Source organism: Psammomys obesus, unplaced genomic scaffold (genome assembly GCF_907164565.1).
Source record: "Psammomys obesus unplaced genomic scaffold, mPsaObe1.curated_primary_1811, whole genome shotgun sequence".
Taxonomy (NCBI): Eukaryota; Metazoa; Chordata; class Mammalia; order Rodentia; family Muridae; genus Psammomys; species Psammomys obesus.
The window spans coordinates 1-14,669 of NW_026591300.1; the positions used below are offsets into that span (position 1 = coordinate 1).

General features: G+C 41.7%; 1 protein-coding gene across 1 annotated transcript; it reads right to left on the bottom strand.

The window, feature by feature from the left end:
• Positions 1–5,232: 5,232 nt before the first annotated feature.
• LOC129679131 (60S ribosomal protein L32-like) lies at positions 5,233–8,052 on the bottom strand. The gene is made up of 3 exons (XM_055610054.1): positions 7,918–8,052; positions 7,030–7,160; positions 5,233–5,623 (listed from the first exon to the last, which is right to left on the bottom strand). Exons 1-3 carry the CDS (start codon positions 8,050–8,052, stop codon positions 5,233–5,235), a joined length of 657 nt encoding a protein of 218 aa, XP_055466029.1.
• Between the last annotated feature and the right edge of the window lie 6,617 nt (positions 8,053–14,669).

The following is a 14,669-nucleotide window of genomic DNA, read 5'->3' on the forward strand; positions in this document are numbered from 1 at the left end:
AGTGCTGGAGGATTGTTTAGCATCCTTCTAATTGCCTACACTCTCTTCTCTGTGCTCAGTCCATTTAATTCATTTAGCATCCCCACTGACAGGCTAGCACATCTACTGTGAACCATTTGTGGAGAGACTTGCTCTGTAGAATTCGTTCTGCATTATATAATGAAAGGGATGACCAGCGGGGTTTGCTAGGCATAGTTTTCACCTGCTATGACCTTAATTATTCAGTGGTTGGTTGGCTCTTTGGGGATTATACAAGCTTTCATTTCCACTCCTTCACCCTCCTGCTGACTGTTTAGCTGTTGTACAAATCATTAACACATCTGCCGAGGGTAGTTTGGGGACAGAGTGAAATAGCTAATCTCACTGTACATTATTTTTGCTGCTTCTCACCACACTTCAGAAAATCTTGAATGGGAGGGGGGATTGAAGTACACAGTGTAAATCAACTGCTGAGGGTTTTCAACATTCCCATCACTCGTGCTATCTCTTGCTCTTCAAGGACAAGGAAAAAATTCTGCATATGTTCTTAAAGCTTTAAAATAATGGCACAGTCATATACATTTAAGAATGTCATGAATGCTGCTGTATTATCCTACAGAAAATCCTATCCTTACATATCCTATAAAGACTTGTGAGTCCTTCTCCCCTTTAAACTTCTTTAAACCTTGATTTTTTTTTCCTCAATAGGATAGGTAAATTTTTTCTGTAACTGTTAATCTATTAGGTAATTTATCTTTCAATTTACTTATATGAACACACAGAAATGTTTCCAATTCAGGATATAATAAAACCTACAGAGGGCAATTGGGGGGAGGAGCTATATGGAAAAGAATTAAACAAGAAAAAATTTAATACTATACTTTCTTTGAGACTCATTTTATGTCAAAATGTTCTTTCAGAAATTGAAGAATTAAGTGAAGACTATTTTTTTTCTACTGGTGAATGAACGTAGGGCCTCACCCATTCTGGACAGGTGTGTTAGGGTTTCTATTGCTCTGACAGAACACCATGACCAAAAACCACTTGGAGAGGGAAGGGTTCGTTTCATCTTATAGTTTGTAATCTATTATCTGGAAAAAAAAATCAGCGGGAACTGAAGTAGAGGTCATGGAGGAAGGCTGCTACTGTCTTGCTCTCCATGGCTTGCTCAGCTTGTTTCCTTACAGCACCCAGGATAACCAGCCCAGGGGTCTCACTCCTCACAGTGAGCATGGACAAGCTGCATCCATCATCAATCAAGAAAATGCACTGTAGGCTTACCCAAAGGCCATGTGCTGGGGCCATTTTCTCCACTGAAGTTCTTCCCTCTCCCCAAATGACTCTAGCTTGTGTCAGTTTGACATTAAAAACTAGCTATAACTGTGAGCAAGCACTTTATCTCTGAGCTATGTCCATGTCTATATTCATGTTGTATTTTGAAATAGGTCTCATTAAGTTGTCTGGGCTGGCCATAAACTCTCTAAGCTCAGGCAAGCCTTCAGTTTACAATCCTCATGCCTCAGCCTCCCCAAATACAGGCTGCAGTGACAAGCCTGTGTCACTAGACCCAGATCAAGTGAAGAATTACAGCTTCGCATTTGTGATAGTTAATGAATACAGGACCCTACGTCATTATTTTGTAATTTTAACATGCATTATCACCAGTAGCTAATACAATAAGATGGCGTTCTTATAAAGAATCATTTTGAAAGAAGTAAAAAATTACATCGGAGATAGCATCTCATATAAAACAGAGAGAAGGAGCGTACCCGAGTGAGTAAACCTGAAGGTTACAAGCCAGATATGGTGGTGCTCGTCCAGGACTCGGGACACTGAGGCAGAGCTGCAAGTTGAAGGCCAAGCTGGGTTGTTTAAGGACACTCTGAATCAAGAGTCTGAAAACAAACACAACAAAACTTATTTTTCACAGAATGGTTTTCTTCTGGTTATTTAGAATACGGAATAGTTGAAAGTGTTCAAATTTTTCATCAATGGAGGGAAGCAAAGGAATACAGTGCACATTAAAATGGAAGTTTCAAATAAGTGTCCAAAACCAAGAAAAATACTCCACAATAATGTGAGTAAAAGGTGACAAAGCCAGAATGCCTACGAGACTTCAGTTTAGCAGTTCTGTCCTCCAGGGGAGGGATTGAAAGGGGGAGAATGCATGTCTGGACACACACACACACACACACACACACACACACACACACACACACACACAATAGAAACAGCGAAAGTCAATCCACAGCAACAAAGTGTTAACTGACACTTTAAATCATGGCGCATAATAATTCTCCAAGTTTTTCTTATTTTGTATATTTCACATTATAGAAAGATACGATGGTATTTTATTGGTTAAAAGCCTCTTCTTATTCCGCATATTTTTATGTCGGAATGTATGCATCTATGAGCACATGCTGTAGCAATCCGGATCGCATGCCTTCCACAGAACTAGAATTTCCTTGGAGAAGGAAGGCTTGTTTTTCCTAGCACACGGTGCTTAAAAAGTATTTCTTAACTTTCACACCTTCATAGAACATTTAGAGAATTCACAACTCACCGAGCATCCAGCTGTCAGAGCACACATTCCACATGTCTGTGATTCTCCAAGTGTTGATATTTGCCACGCTTTTCTTCCATTTACCATCTGTCCGTGTCTGTCTGTCTGTCTGCTACCATTCCGAATACATCCTGCTTCAGCAAGTTCAACTTGGCTAGGTTCCACATAGGAGACCACTTCGTGTTTGTCTTGTTTCAGTTATCGTAGTGTCCTCCAAGTCTGTCCACACTTTTGCAGATGGCATGCATTTTTTAACTCAATTTTCTAGTTATTATCTTTTAAAAAATTATTATCATTTATTACAATTTATTCCATTTGTATCCTGGCTGTGTCCCCCTCTCTCATCTCCGTCTCCTCCCAATCTCACTAGCCCTCCCTCTTCTTCTCCTATGCCCCTCCCCTAGTCCACTGATAGGGGAAGTCCTCCTATTTGATCCTAGCCTGTCAAGTCTCATCAGGACTGGTTGCATTGTCTTCCTCTGTGGTCTGGCAAGGGTGTGTCCCCTAAGGGGAGGTTATCAGAGAACCTGTCACTGAGTTCATACCAGAGAAAGTCCGTGTTCCCCTTATTAGGGAACCCACTTGGAGACTGAGTCTTTGGGCATTATTAATGCTCTAATCATACATCGTTCCCAACACCTTAATAGTGGGAGACTTCAACACTCCACTCTCACCAAGGGACAGATTATCAAGACAGAAGCTAAATAGGGAAATAATTACACAGAGGTCCTAAATCAAATAGACGTAATAGATGTCTACAGAAACGTTCACCCAAACCCAAAAGAGTATACCTTCTTCTAGGTACCCCATGGAGCCTTCTCCAAAATTGACCATATGGTCAGACACAAATCAAGCCTTAACAGATATAAGAAGATTGAAATAATCCCTTGTATCCTATCAGACCACCATGGCCTAAAACTAGACCTCAACAACAACATAAATAACAAAAAGCCTACATAGGCGTGGAAACTGAACAACACTCTACTCAAAAATAGATGGATCAGGGAAGAAATAAAAAAGAAATTAAAGACTTCCTAAAATTCAATGAAAATAAAGGCACAACTTACCCAAATTTATGGGACACAGTGAAAGCAGTGCTAAGAGTAAAGTTTATAGCACTAAGTGCCTTCAGAAAGAAGTTTGAGACGTCTCATACAAGCAACTTAACGGCACACCTGAAAGCCCTAGGAAAAAAAAAAGAAGCAGACACACCCAAGAGGAGTAGAAGGTTGTTAATCATCAAACTCAGTGCTGAAATCAATAAATTAGAAACAAATAAAACAATTCGAAGAATCAATGAAACCGAGAGATGGTTCTTTGAGAAAATCAACAAGATAGACAAACCCTTAGCCAAACTAACTAAAAGGCAGAAAGAAGCTATCCAAATAGGCAAAATCGAAACAAAAGGGGAAACATAACGACAGACACTGAGGAAATTCAGAGAATCATTAGGTCATACTTCAAAATCCTATACACCACAAAATTTGAAAATCTAAATAAAATGGACAATTTTCTTGATAGATTCCATTTAACCAAGATCAGGTAAATAGATTAAACAGTCCTATATCCCTCAAGGACATAGAAGATTCATCAAAAGTCTCCCTTCCAAAAATATAAAAGCCCAGGGCCAGATGGTTTCAGCGCAGAATTCTACCACACCTTCAAAAAAGAGCTGATGCATTCTTATTGTCTAAGTTGCCATGAGAGGTTACCTTCTGAGCCGAGCACCTGCCATCTTGGGGCATCCAGCTGCTTCCCCACACTTTGCAAAATATCATCGCAGCTGGGCGTGGCTAGTGTGCACTTCGGTACAGAGGGACACCAAGGCAAGGCAGGAGACCTTTACCTGAGTATTCAGCCTCTCCCTCCCACCTGGTACCTTAAGCAAGTGGCTCAGGAAGATTAGAGATGGGCTCCGTCTATGCCACTAGGGGTTAGCTCTTATCCCTGTCTGGTAAGTTTTCCCAGGTATGGTCGGGTCGGGGAGGAGTGCCCGCTCTCCCTGTAAGGAACGCCTCACCTAGGCTCTGTAAGGAAGCTCAATGAATTTTTTGGCTTCTCAGAGTGAACTTTGATTGAATCTTGCCATGGTTTGTAATTAGAGCACTGGGAGGAGGGGTGAACATCGCTTTACATTCTCCTTCCGGGAAGATTTTAGCAACGTAAGTATTTATAATTTTGTGATTACTCTAATGTAATCACAGCTGTTTCCTGCAACTTGGGATATGCAAATTCCTTTCACGCAGTTTTAAGGATCAGCTTTTTAAGTTGTTCTGGGTCTCTTTCTTTCTCGTATCTTTTTAACTTTGTATCTTGAAATAACTAGTTGGCAATTTATTTGTAAGATTTTGTGATGTACACAAATCCCTATACACCGAGCAACCCACATTTTTTTTTTATTTCTATCGTTTGAGAATAATTTTTTAAATGTGGTTACTTCTTTATTTTTTTTTTTTAATTGTGTGTATGGTTATTTTGCTTACTTTGACGTCTGTGCACTACCCATTACAGTGTCCTTAGTGGCCAGAAGGGGGTGTCAGATCCCCTGAGACTGGAGTTAAAAGAGGGTTGTGAGCCAACCCAGGTTCCCTAGAAGAGCAGCCAGTGTGCTGTTTTTTTGTTTTTTGTTTCTCAAGATGGCAGGTTTGTAGTATTATTTTAATCACAAATAAAGCACAGACACAGGCCATCTACTCATTTTTTCCGCTGCGCAGCCTGACGTTGGGGTTGGTGACCATTGTGGCCAGCTGCGCTGCTCTTTCTAGGATGGCTTTTCGGTTCTTGCAGGAAACACTGTGATCAGTCTCAGCGCAGTAAGATTTGTTGCACATCAGCAGCTCTTCCAGCCCCTTGACATTGTGGACCGGAAACTTCCAGAAGCCGCTAGGCAGCGTGTGTTTGGTTTTCTTGTTGCTCCCATAACCAGCGTTAGGCATCAGGATCTGGCCCTTGAATCTTCTCCGAACCCTGTTGTGGATGGGTTTCTGCCAGTTTCGCTTAACTTTGACATATTGGTCTGACTGGTGCCTGAGGAACCTCTTGGTCCACTTTTTGACAATCTTGGGCTTCACCAGAGGCCTCCTGCCCTTTCAGTCTCCTTCTCCTCCTCTCCCACCTCCTCTACCTCCTCTTTTCGATTTTTTTTTTTTTTAAACAGGGTTTTTCTGTGCAGTCTTGGCTGTCCTGGAACTTGCTTGTAGACCAGGCTGGCCTTGAACTCAGAGATCTACCTGCCTCTGCCTCCTGAGTGCTAGGATCCTCTAGTCCACCTCCTGGATTGCACTTACTCCTTTAACTCATAAATTATGTAGGTTTATATTTTGATATTCCAAACACAATTTTACCTTTTTGTCCTCATGCTTTTTAATTAGACTCATTAGCAATTTATTTGTAAGGCTTTGTCATGTGTACAAATTCTTGTAAGACCAACAGCCCATATTCTTTTATTTGTATCATTTCAGAATCACTTCAGAAGTTGTAGAGCGTGTAGTACTTCCTCCCTAATATTTCAGTGACTTTTTCTCTGTGAAAAGATAGATGTCTCACAAAGCCACATCACAACCATCAAACTAAAGAAGTGAGTGTGAGATAGATCAGTATCACTTTCTAACAGGCTGCACTCAAATAGCAATTATCTCAGTAATAACCATGGTGAGACCCATGGACGCGTCATGATGGTCCACCTAGAATTATGCGATACATTTATTTTACATTCTGTTTGGGTCTCTTAGATGTGAAACTTTTCTTAAGTCCCCCCTCTCTCTTTCTCTCTCCCTCTCTCACCTCCTCCCTTCCTTCCTCTCTTCCTCTCTCCTCTCCCATTGAATTAAATGAGAGACTATGGATTAAGTTTACTCATCACGGGCAGTGATGAATTAGAAATTATTTTGTAAAGAGTCCACACTTGGTTTTGTCTAATATTTCCCCCATGCTTTGTGGTTTTTCAGAACAGAATAGCAGAAATCAGCCATATGATGCAAGCACTGCTGTGCTCTCCTCGGAATATTGGACTAAGACCTACCTGATATCTTTTTTTTTTTTTTTTCAAACAGGATCTTATGTGACTGTTTAGCTAATAACCCATGATGGTGCACAGGTCCACTCCCGTGTTTTTTGTGGTGCTGGGGACAGAGCACAGGCCTACATATGTTCCCGTCAAGTACTATGCCGAAAGAGCCCCATCAGTTTGTCTTTTATGTGAGGCTATTAACTTTTAAAACTTGGTTAAGATGGTATATTTTACTTTGTCCACTTTAAAATAAGCCACAGACATGTTATCATTAACCAATAAGTAGCTCAAAATTACCTGAAACATCCTGTTCCTCATTAACTTTAACCCACCAAGTTTTGCATTTTTTAATTACTTTTGTCTATGTCAATCATTACTATAATCGTTGCTAACTGCCAATGCTTTATAGACTGTGGCACGTCACAACAAAACGGAGAAGGTCTGTCTGGCCTGCCAATTAACTAGTAGGCCTGTGTACTCTACCATCCCTTGTTCATTAGATACTTCACTTTTAGCCTGATCTTCTAGTTCCCTTTCTACTTCAGGCATGTCCTCAACTGGGAGCTGCTTGAGATCTCTTTGAGTAGGCAAGAGGAAGCCTTGCCGGTGCTACAGAGCAATATGGCGGTAGTCTAGTCTTAACGCGTCAGCATCTGTGGGGAACTGAAGGCAGACCCTCTTCCTTGGGTCACTTCTTCCTCAGGTCAAAGTGGCTCACAGGTGGCCTGTGAAGGCATTGCAACTGATCCAGGTTCTGGTTCATACGGCCCTGACTTTATTTGTCCTTTGAGCTCTCTCTCTCCCAGGAGGACATTCTTACTTTGTTGATGGAGCTGGACATTTTTCCCAAGGAGTCTCTAGAGAGGGAGTGATTTCTCGAAAATTAAATCTGGCCAGATGTGATAGTCCATGATTATTTTTTTGATCCCAGCACTTGGGAGATGGAGACAGGATCTCTCTCTGTTAGTTTGAGGCTAGCCTCGTCTACATAGTGAGAGCAAACAAAACAAAATTTAAATCCGACCACAAGATGTGTCCATTGTTGAGATTTCCTTACTTCTCGGGCCTTCCAGGGACAGAGATGAGAAGCGTGTATGTGTGTGTGTGCGCGCGCGTGTATACACAGCTATGTCTATAACCACATGCGCGCACACACACACACATTCCTGTTCCTCTCAGTATATCTATTTCTGTCTATGACGTGATCTACTGTGAACTAACCATTTCCTTAAAACCATATGCTTATGAGATACCTCCAGTTCCAGTCAAACAGTACGGCTTTATTCTGGCATTTCTTCTTTCCAGGTTGTGTGTCTTTTTCCTCACTCCTGTTACTTTCAGCGTTCGCTGTGCGTAGCCAACTTACCAGCCCTTGTAACTTATAATCTTGTGAAAAACAAAGGGAGTTGGAGAGGAAGCACAGCAGGTATGATTGTTGCACAACCCCCGCAGGGCCAGGGTTTGGATCCCCAGAACCCACATAGATGCCGGGCCTGCTCATGTCTAGCCTGTAGTCTCAGCACTGGAGCGGCAGAGACTGGAGATCGCATGAGTAGGTTGGTGAGGGAGGCTAGACAAATCTGAGAATTCTGCGTTAAAGTGAGACATTATGAGATGGAGAGCCAGCGAAGAAGACGCCACATCTAAAGCTCTGGCCACCACACACACAGGTACACACCTGCTTATGTACCGGTACATGTGTGTGCTCCCCCCCCACCCTTGTAAACAGGCACATACAAATGGACACCAAAAATTTAATAGTAACTTTTACTCACTTGGTTAAGCTTCTTCTGGCCAGATTCCTTTCATTATAAATCAAGTTCTTTTCCCAATGCTTTGGTTGACTCTGACAGTGAACCATCTACTTCTTGACAGTATTTTAACTACCCCAAGTTCTGGGGATCCATCCATGATTCTTTCCTTGGTGCTGTCACATTGGTGTCTGGAAAGGGGTAATTCACTAATTCTCATTCCTTCTGTATTCATTACCTAATAATTTTCTTTGCTTGTTTGCTGTGTGGGCTGGTGCACCTCTTTGATGCCAGCACTCTGGGAGAAGGCGACAGTCCAGTCTGTGAGTTTGTGGCCTAATCTGTATAAAGGGTCCAGGCCAGCCAAGGCTGCACAGTGAGAAACTGTCTCTATATAAAAACAAAAGTGGTTTCTCCGCACCCCTCTCTCCTTTCAGTAGTTTTGTAAATGTGTGGGCTGTTTTCCCAGGTCGAGCGTATCAACACAAAGAGGAATTGTGCGTGAAGCTCCCCACCCCAGTGTCTCTTACTTCTTTAGAAAGATGGAAGCACACAATCTGCAGGAATGTAATAAATCGTACAACAGAGGACTCACGCGGGAATATAAGAACTCAGAGGAACTGGAGAGCTGCTTGTGCTGCTGTGACATCAGCTTCTGAAGTTATGTCCCACAAATCCTGGAGGTGGAGAATGCAGCATTCCATTCACAAGCTGTAGTGTTGTTTACCAATACACTGCCAGTAAAGAGATAGCTAAGGAGACCCCTTGATTTGGCATGGCAAGTGTTATCTATTTTTACATTGATGAACACATCCTGACACTAGACTTAATGATGTATTTTTGAAAAGAATGTATAGGTCATGACCAATGTGGCTGTCTGAGAAAGACATCAGCTATATTTTACAAGAACAGTCCAGAAGACGATCATATTTTCCATGCTTTCCTCCACAGATGTCTGTGTGTGTGTGTGTGTGTGTGTTTTTTTTAAAGAGGATCATAAATTCAACTACATTTCATCACTCACCAAAGACATCAGAGCGAGCTCAGAGTCTGAGACTCAGGGTCCAGGTGCTCTTGTATTTTTGCTTTGGTTTTTGTCTTCACTTGTGTGGTCACATTGCTGTGGGCCTGTGTGAAGAGAGCAGCCACGGCAGGCTCAGCTCACGGGGCTGCAGGCATTCTGGAAGTGCTGAGCACTGGGGAAGGGCGAGGAGTAGCCCCGCCTGCCTCTCAGTGAACTGGTATGCCATTCAACTCCACTAAACCCCAGGATCCCTCTGCTAGACATCTACCTGGCAAAGGTTGCAGGTTGGTTATGTAAGATGAAATATGCTAGGGTTGAGGGAGTGAGGGGCTCTGTTATTACCCACATGTCATAAAACAAAGAACACACTTTGAAGCTAGAGGAGTGCTCAGTTAATTTTTATTTATGTAGGTATGGTCTTCCCTCTCACCAAAAAGACAAAAAGTGATCTCTTACCCTTATATTTGATGCTCTTCTTGAGTTTGGGGAGACATGACTTGGCTTGAATTATTGCACATTTGTGTTTATTTCCTATTGTCTTTCCCCAATGTGTATCACAACACAGACTTAACACTTGATTTTTTTGTTTGTTTTTTATTTGTGTGGTTTGTGTCTTCTTCTAGCTAATTCCAGTTGATTAAAATCCTTAAGCAAAAATTTTCCTTGTGCCTCATTGTCACATGAACTAAACCCCACTTATACAGCAATTTAAATCTACCAAGCAGATTCTCGATAACTGAAAGGAAAACATTGCCATTTCTTAGAGCACTTACGACAGAAACAAGAGGATTCTCCTCAGCGGTGATTTGAACAGGTCAAGTGACTGCACTGTCACTGTGGTTAAGAACAAACAAACAAATAAAACAACAACAAAAACATTGTATGAGATTACCAAAGAATTAATAAAAACATTACTTTTAAAACACAGCTGCATTTTTATGTGTTCTAGAAAACATGACCAAAAAATCTTAGTCACACTATACATTTTTTATAATTTAAATGTTGGTGGTTTTCTTCACTGAGCTGAAGTCTAAATGTTGGGTATGACTGGGGGAGGTTATAATGATTCATTTAATAGAGATTCCGTTCTGTCCACTACCTAGGCAAAATGTCAATTGACACCTCACTAGAAGACTGAATCTTTTTATGAACCTTTTAGTTTTTACTTTACGTCAACCTATTTTAATGATGTCAGGAAATTATAAGTAGAGAAAGCTAAACAACAAAGAGCATAAGTAATTGCATATTTTTTTCTGTGGAATGATCAATATTGACAATGGCAATATTGGTAGAGTGGTGAATAAACAAAAGGTACTTCTTCTTGCAGTACTCCAGCTGGTAGACAGGCCCAGAGGTTCAGTGTTTCTGTGGGACTAGAGGAAGCTTCTAATGTCTTCATGCTGCATGGGGCTGTGTTCTGTCTTCTCCTTGACCCATTGATTCTTTCATACTCCCCCAACCTTTTTTTTTTATAATTAAAGAGAAAGTTTCAAAGATGGCACACTCATCATAAATGCAACAGATTCCTAAAGAGATTTAATGATGATAGAACATGTGTGCAGAAGAGGAAAACGGACAACGGGAGGGGAGAACACCTTTAGGCTGAGTAAGTTGTTTAGAAAAAAAAAAAAATCTCACAGTGGGTGTGGGAAAAGGCAAAGAGAACATTGCTAGGGTGGGGCTGGTACATAAAAGAGGAACAAAAGAGAATGAAAGTGTTTACAAAGCACTACAGCAAATCCAAAGCAGCAGGTGGATGGGTTCTGTTCATTTCTTCCTCTCATAAGGCTTGCTCTAGTTGATTCTTTAGCAAGCTTTGGAAGGCTGTACAAGAAAGCTGCTGGCACACACAAGAAAGCCTGGGGACTGTCCAGGCAGAATGCTCTCTGCAGGCACCTGTTTCAACCTGTTACAGCTTCATTTTTTGCCTGGTCTAGAATTTAACCTTCTCCCTCATTCCTTTGGGTGTCAAACCAAAAGGGTAGTTAACTTAAGCCAACGTTAAGGTCTGGAAGATAGGGAAGAGGCCCTGAGAGTTGTTTCAGTCTATCTCAAAGGAACTAATCAAATTACTGATAGTAATTGAAAACATAAAGCGCTTGACAGAACGGGGAAGAAACCTCAGAAATGGACTCTGTCCTCCTAAGATGCCTTGCTAGATATGGATTCCTGAAAACATCTGTCCCAGCAAAACAGTAACTGATTTCTTGTCAGGAGTGGCTCCCATGAGAGGATAAGGGGTAACCAAGGTGGAGAACATGGAAAATCAAGAAGTGGAGATCTGCTTCCGAAGATCTATTTTACAGAGAGCTGGCTTTGACTTGGTGTCTGTTGACAGGCCTGGTTGGGGTTCCTCACTGTCCTCAGCAAGCTGGTGGAAATTTAGGTGTTACAAGGCTTTTCTCCTAAAACTCACCGTCTGGTACAGCTTGATGTTATTCTTCAAACTACTGAGTCAAGATTTGGGGCTAATAATTTCAGTCATTGCATATTCATAGGCTAGTTTCTGAAACCCACTGGAATCATAACCAGTTGGTTCTAGCTTAAATTCTACAGCAATCTTTTGGGGGCAGAGTCAGTGAGAAATTGAACCAGAGTGGAATGGGTAGGGATCTGAAGAGTAGTTTTGTGCTTTCAAAACCAGGGCAATTGGTTTAATCATCAGCAGGGGCCAGAATCCTCTGGAAAGACATTTAAAGAAGGAAAGGAGGCCTTAATTCATAAGATTCAAATGGCCAGGACGATGTAGACGGTCTGATTCACTCGTTTTTGTCTCTCAAGAAGTACTGGCAAAGCTGTGTAGCCAGTAAAATCCAAAACCTTAGTTTATCATTTCAGTCCAGTGAGGAAAAGTTCAAATGCCTGAGGCGAAACCCAGAAGTATCAACACATAATTCTGTTCTTAGCAATAAAATTTAATTTGTTTTCTGTCTCAAAGGCTTAGTAACATTCAATTTGGTCTAAATTCCCATGCCTTCTAATTTGAAAGAGAAAGAAATTGTACTTCCTTCTCAAAGTAGCTGAGATTTTAATCATGTATGGGTTGTTTACTGTACTTCAGAGCCCCAAGTAAACATCGTCAGGGGATTTTTTCTTTTTTTTTTCCTTAATGGCAGTGTGTTCTCGAGAGTCTATCACAGCTTGCTTTGCCAGCTCTGTGTCTGTCTGGATTGTGTGACTGCTGCTCAACACTTTCTGTGTGAGGGAATAAACTTTTTAGCTCTCTAATTACACTGAGCAAACAATGAGTTAACACAAAGGCAAGAAATGGGGGGAAAAAAGCGTGTACTGTTTTTTCAGACAGTAGTTTTAAAAGCATCCCTGTGTAATATCTCTGTGAGGTGACATTGTGTCCGTGGATGCAGCTCAGCGGACTGTAGCAGGCCTAAACTAGTAAATGGCTGTCAAACTACCTGCTGTCCGTTAGACAGCAGAGTTGTCCCTTGTCTAGAAATAGTAAGAGCAATTTGAGAATAAAGCTCTTTAATATTGGTAAGAAAAGTTACTAATTCCATGTAGTAATATCATAGTACCTATAATTTCACCCCCTCCTGCACCTACACACATGTAAGACTCAGCTGTTAGAAACCTGCTAATGGGTTGTAGAGAGATGGCACAGTGGTGTAGGATGGGACCTGTTCTTGCACGAAGACCAGAGTTCAGTTCCCAGCACCCACATGGGGCAAGTCACAACTGCCTGTAACTCAAGCTCCAGAGGATCTGAGGCCTTCTTCTGGCCTCTGTAGGCACTGAACACACATGTACAAGGCTCCCCTACACACACACACACACACACACACACACACACACAGAAACACACACACACACATAGAAACACACACACACCACATTAAAATAAGGCTTTGTAGATGTTATTATTACAATGTCTTATTTATTCATCAAACAAGACTTTTCCTGATGTAAGTATTAGAGCATCCTCATAATGAATGAGCTCCGTGAAAGGATGTTAAGCTCTTTGCTGGGTGCCATCAGGCTTCTCTGAAGCGAATCATGGCATGGGTGTAGCTCAGTGGCGGTGCACTTGCCTGGTATGTTCAATCCTCAGATTTATTCCCAAGCACCACAAGGAGAGCAAAGCCAAATGTCAGACTTTGAACATAGACTTGTTCTGATTCTTTTAGGAACTTGGTTGCATCATGTAAGAAAACTGAGTGTAGGGGTTGGAGAGATGGCTCAGAGGTTAAGAGCACTGGCTGCTCTTCCAAAGGTCCTGAGGTCAATTCCCAGCAACCACATGGTGGCTCACAACCATCTGTAATGAGATCTGGTGCCCTCTTCTGCCCTGCAGGCACACATGCAGGCAGAATACTGTATAAATAATAAATAAATCTTAAAAAAAAAAAAGAAAAGAAAACTGAATGATTCTGTGAGTGATGAAAGTGACCAGCAGTTTTCTAATTGTTTTTGGCTTTTAGTAAGAGCAGCTGGATGAATTAACTGCTCCTCACTGTTTTTGTTTTTTCTTATTTTATGGCACGTTCTCTGTATTGTGGCTCTGGCTGTCTGGGAACTTGCTATATAGATCAGGCTTGCCTCAGACTCACAGAGATCCAAATTTCTCTGCCTCTGAAATGGTTTATGCCATCACACCTAGCTTCACTTTCTTCTTTTTTTAAATTACTTTTATTAATTAGTTTATTCACTTTGTATCCCCCCTATAGTTCCCTCCCTTCTCCCCTCCCAATCCCACCTTCCCTCTCCCTTCTCTACCCATGTCCCTCCCCAAGTCCAGTGATGGGGGGTGCCCAGATTTAAACTCAGTCATGCTCCTTTTCTTTCTGTAGTGTTTTTTTGTTTGTTTGGGTTTTTTTGTTGTTGTTGTTTTTTCTGGGAGGGGTAGTGTAACCAGAGGTTAATTGAGGGTCTTCCACATGCTGGAAGAGTTTTCACCCCAGCCCACCTCTCTTTCTGTAAATATAATGAACAAAACATTAGCATATTTATGTTTGTGAGGCTAGCCTTTAAAGGCAGAGCCATCTCTTTGAGAGAAGTGGGAGATAGACCTGGAGGGGACAGAAGCTCCACAAGGAGAGCAACAGAACCAAAAAATCTGGGCATAAGGGTGTTTTCTGAGACTGAAACTCCAACTAAGGACCATGCATGGAGATAAACTAGAACCCCTGCACAGGTGTAGCCCATGGCAGCTCAATCTCCAACTGGGTTCCTTAGTAATGGGAACAGGGAACTCAGGGGCTGGCTCTTTGATCACCTTTTCCCAGGAAATAGCAAGTTGTTGATGAAGGCTGAAGTGAGAACAGAGGTTGGGATTGAGAGAAAGATTACGGATAACATGGAAGTCTGAATGCCAGTGGCAACTCCAGG

Coding starts and splice junctions, on each gene's coding strand:
- LOC129679131 (XM_055610054.1), bottom strand. CDS start 8,052: ATGAGCAGGCCCGGCATCTATGTGGGTTCTGGGGATCCAAACCCTGGC. Junction 7,161..7,917: donor ATTATAAGTTACAAGGGCTG/GTAAGTTGGCTA, acceptor ATTGCTCTGTAG/CACCGGCAAGGCTTCCTCTT. Junction 5,624..7,029: donor AATGAACAAGGGATGGTAGA/GTACACAGGCCT, acceptor CTGAAAGGGCAG/GAGGCCTCTGGTGAAGCCCA.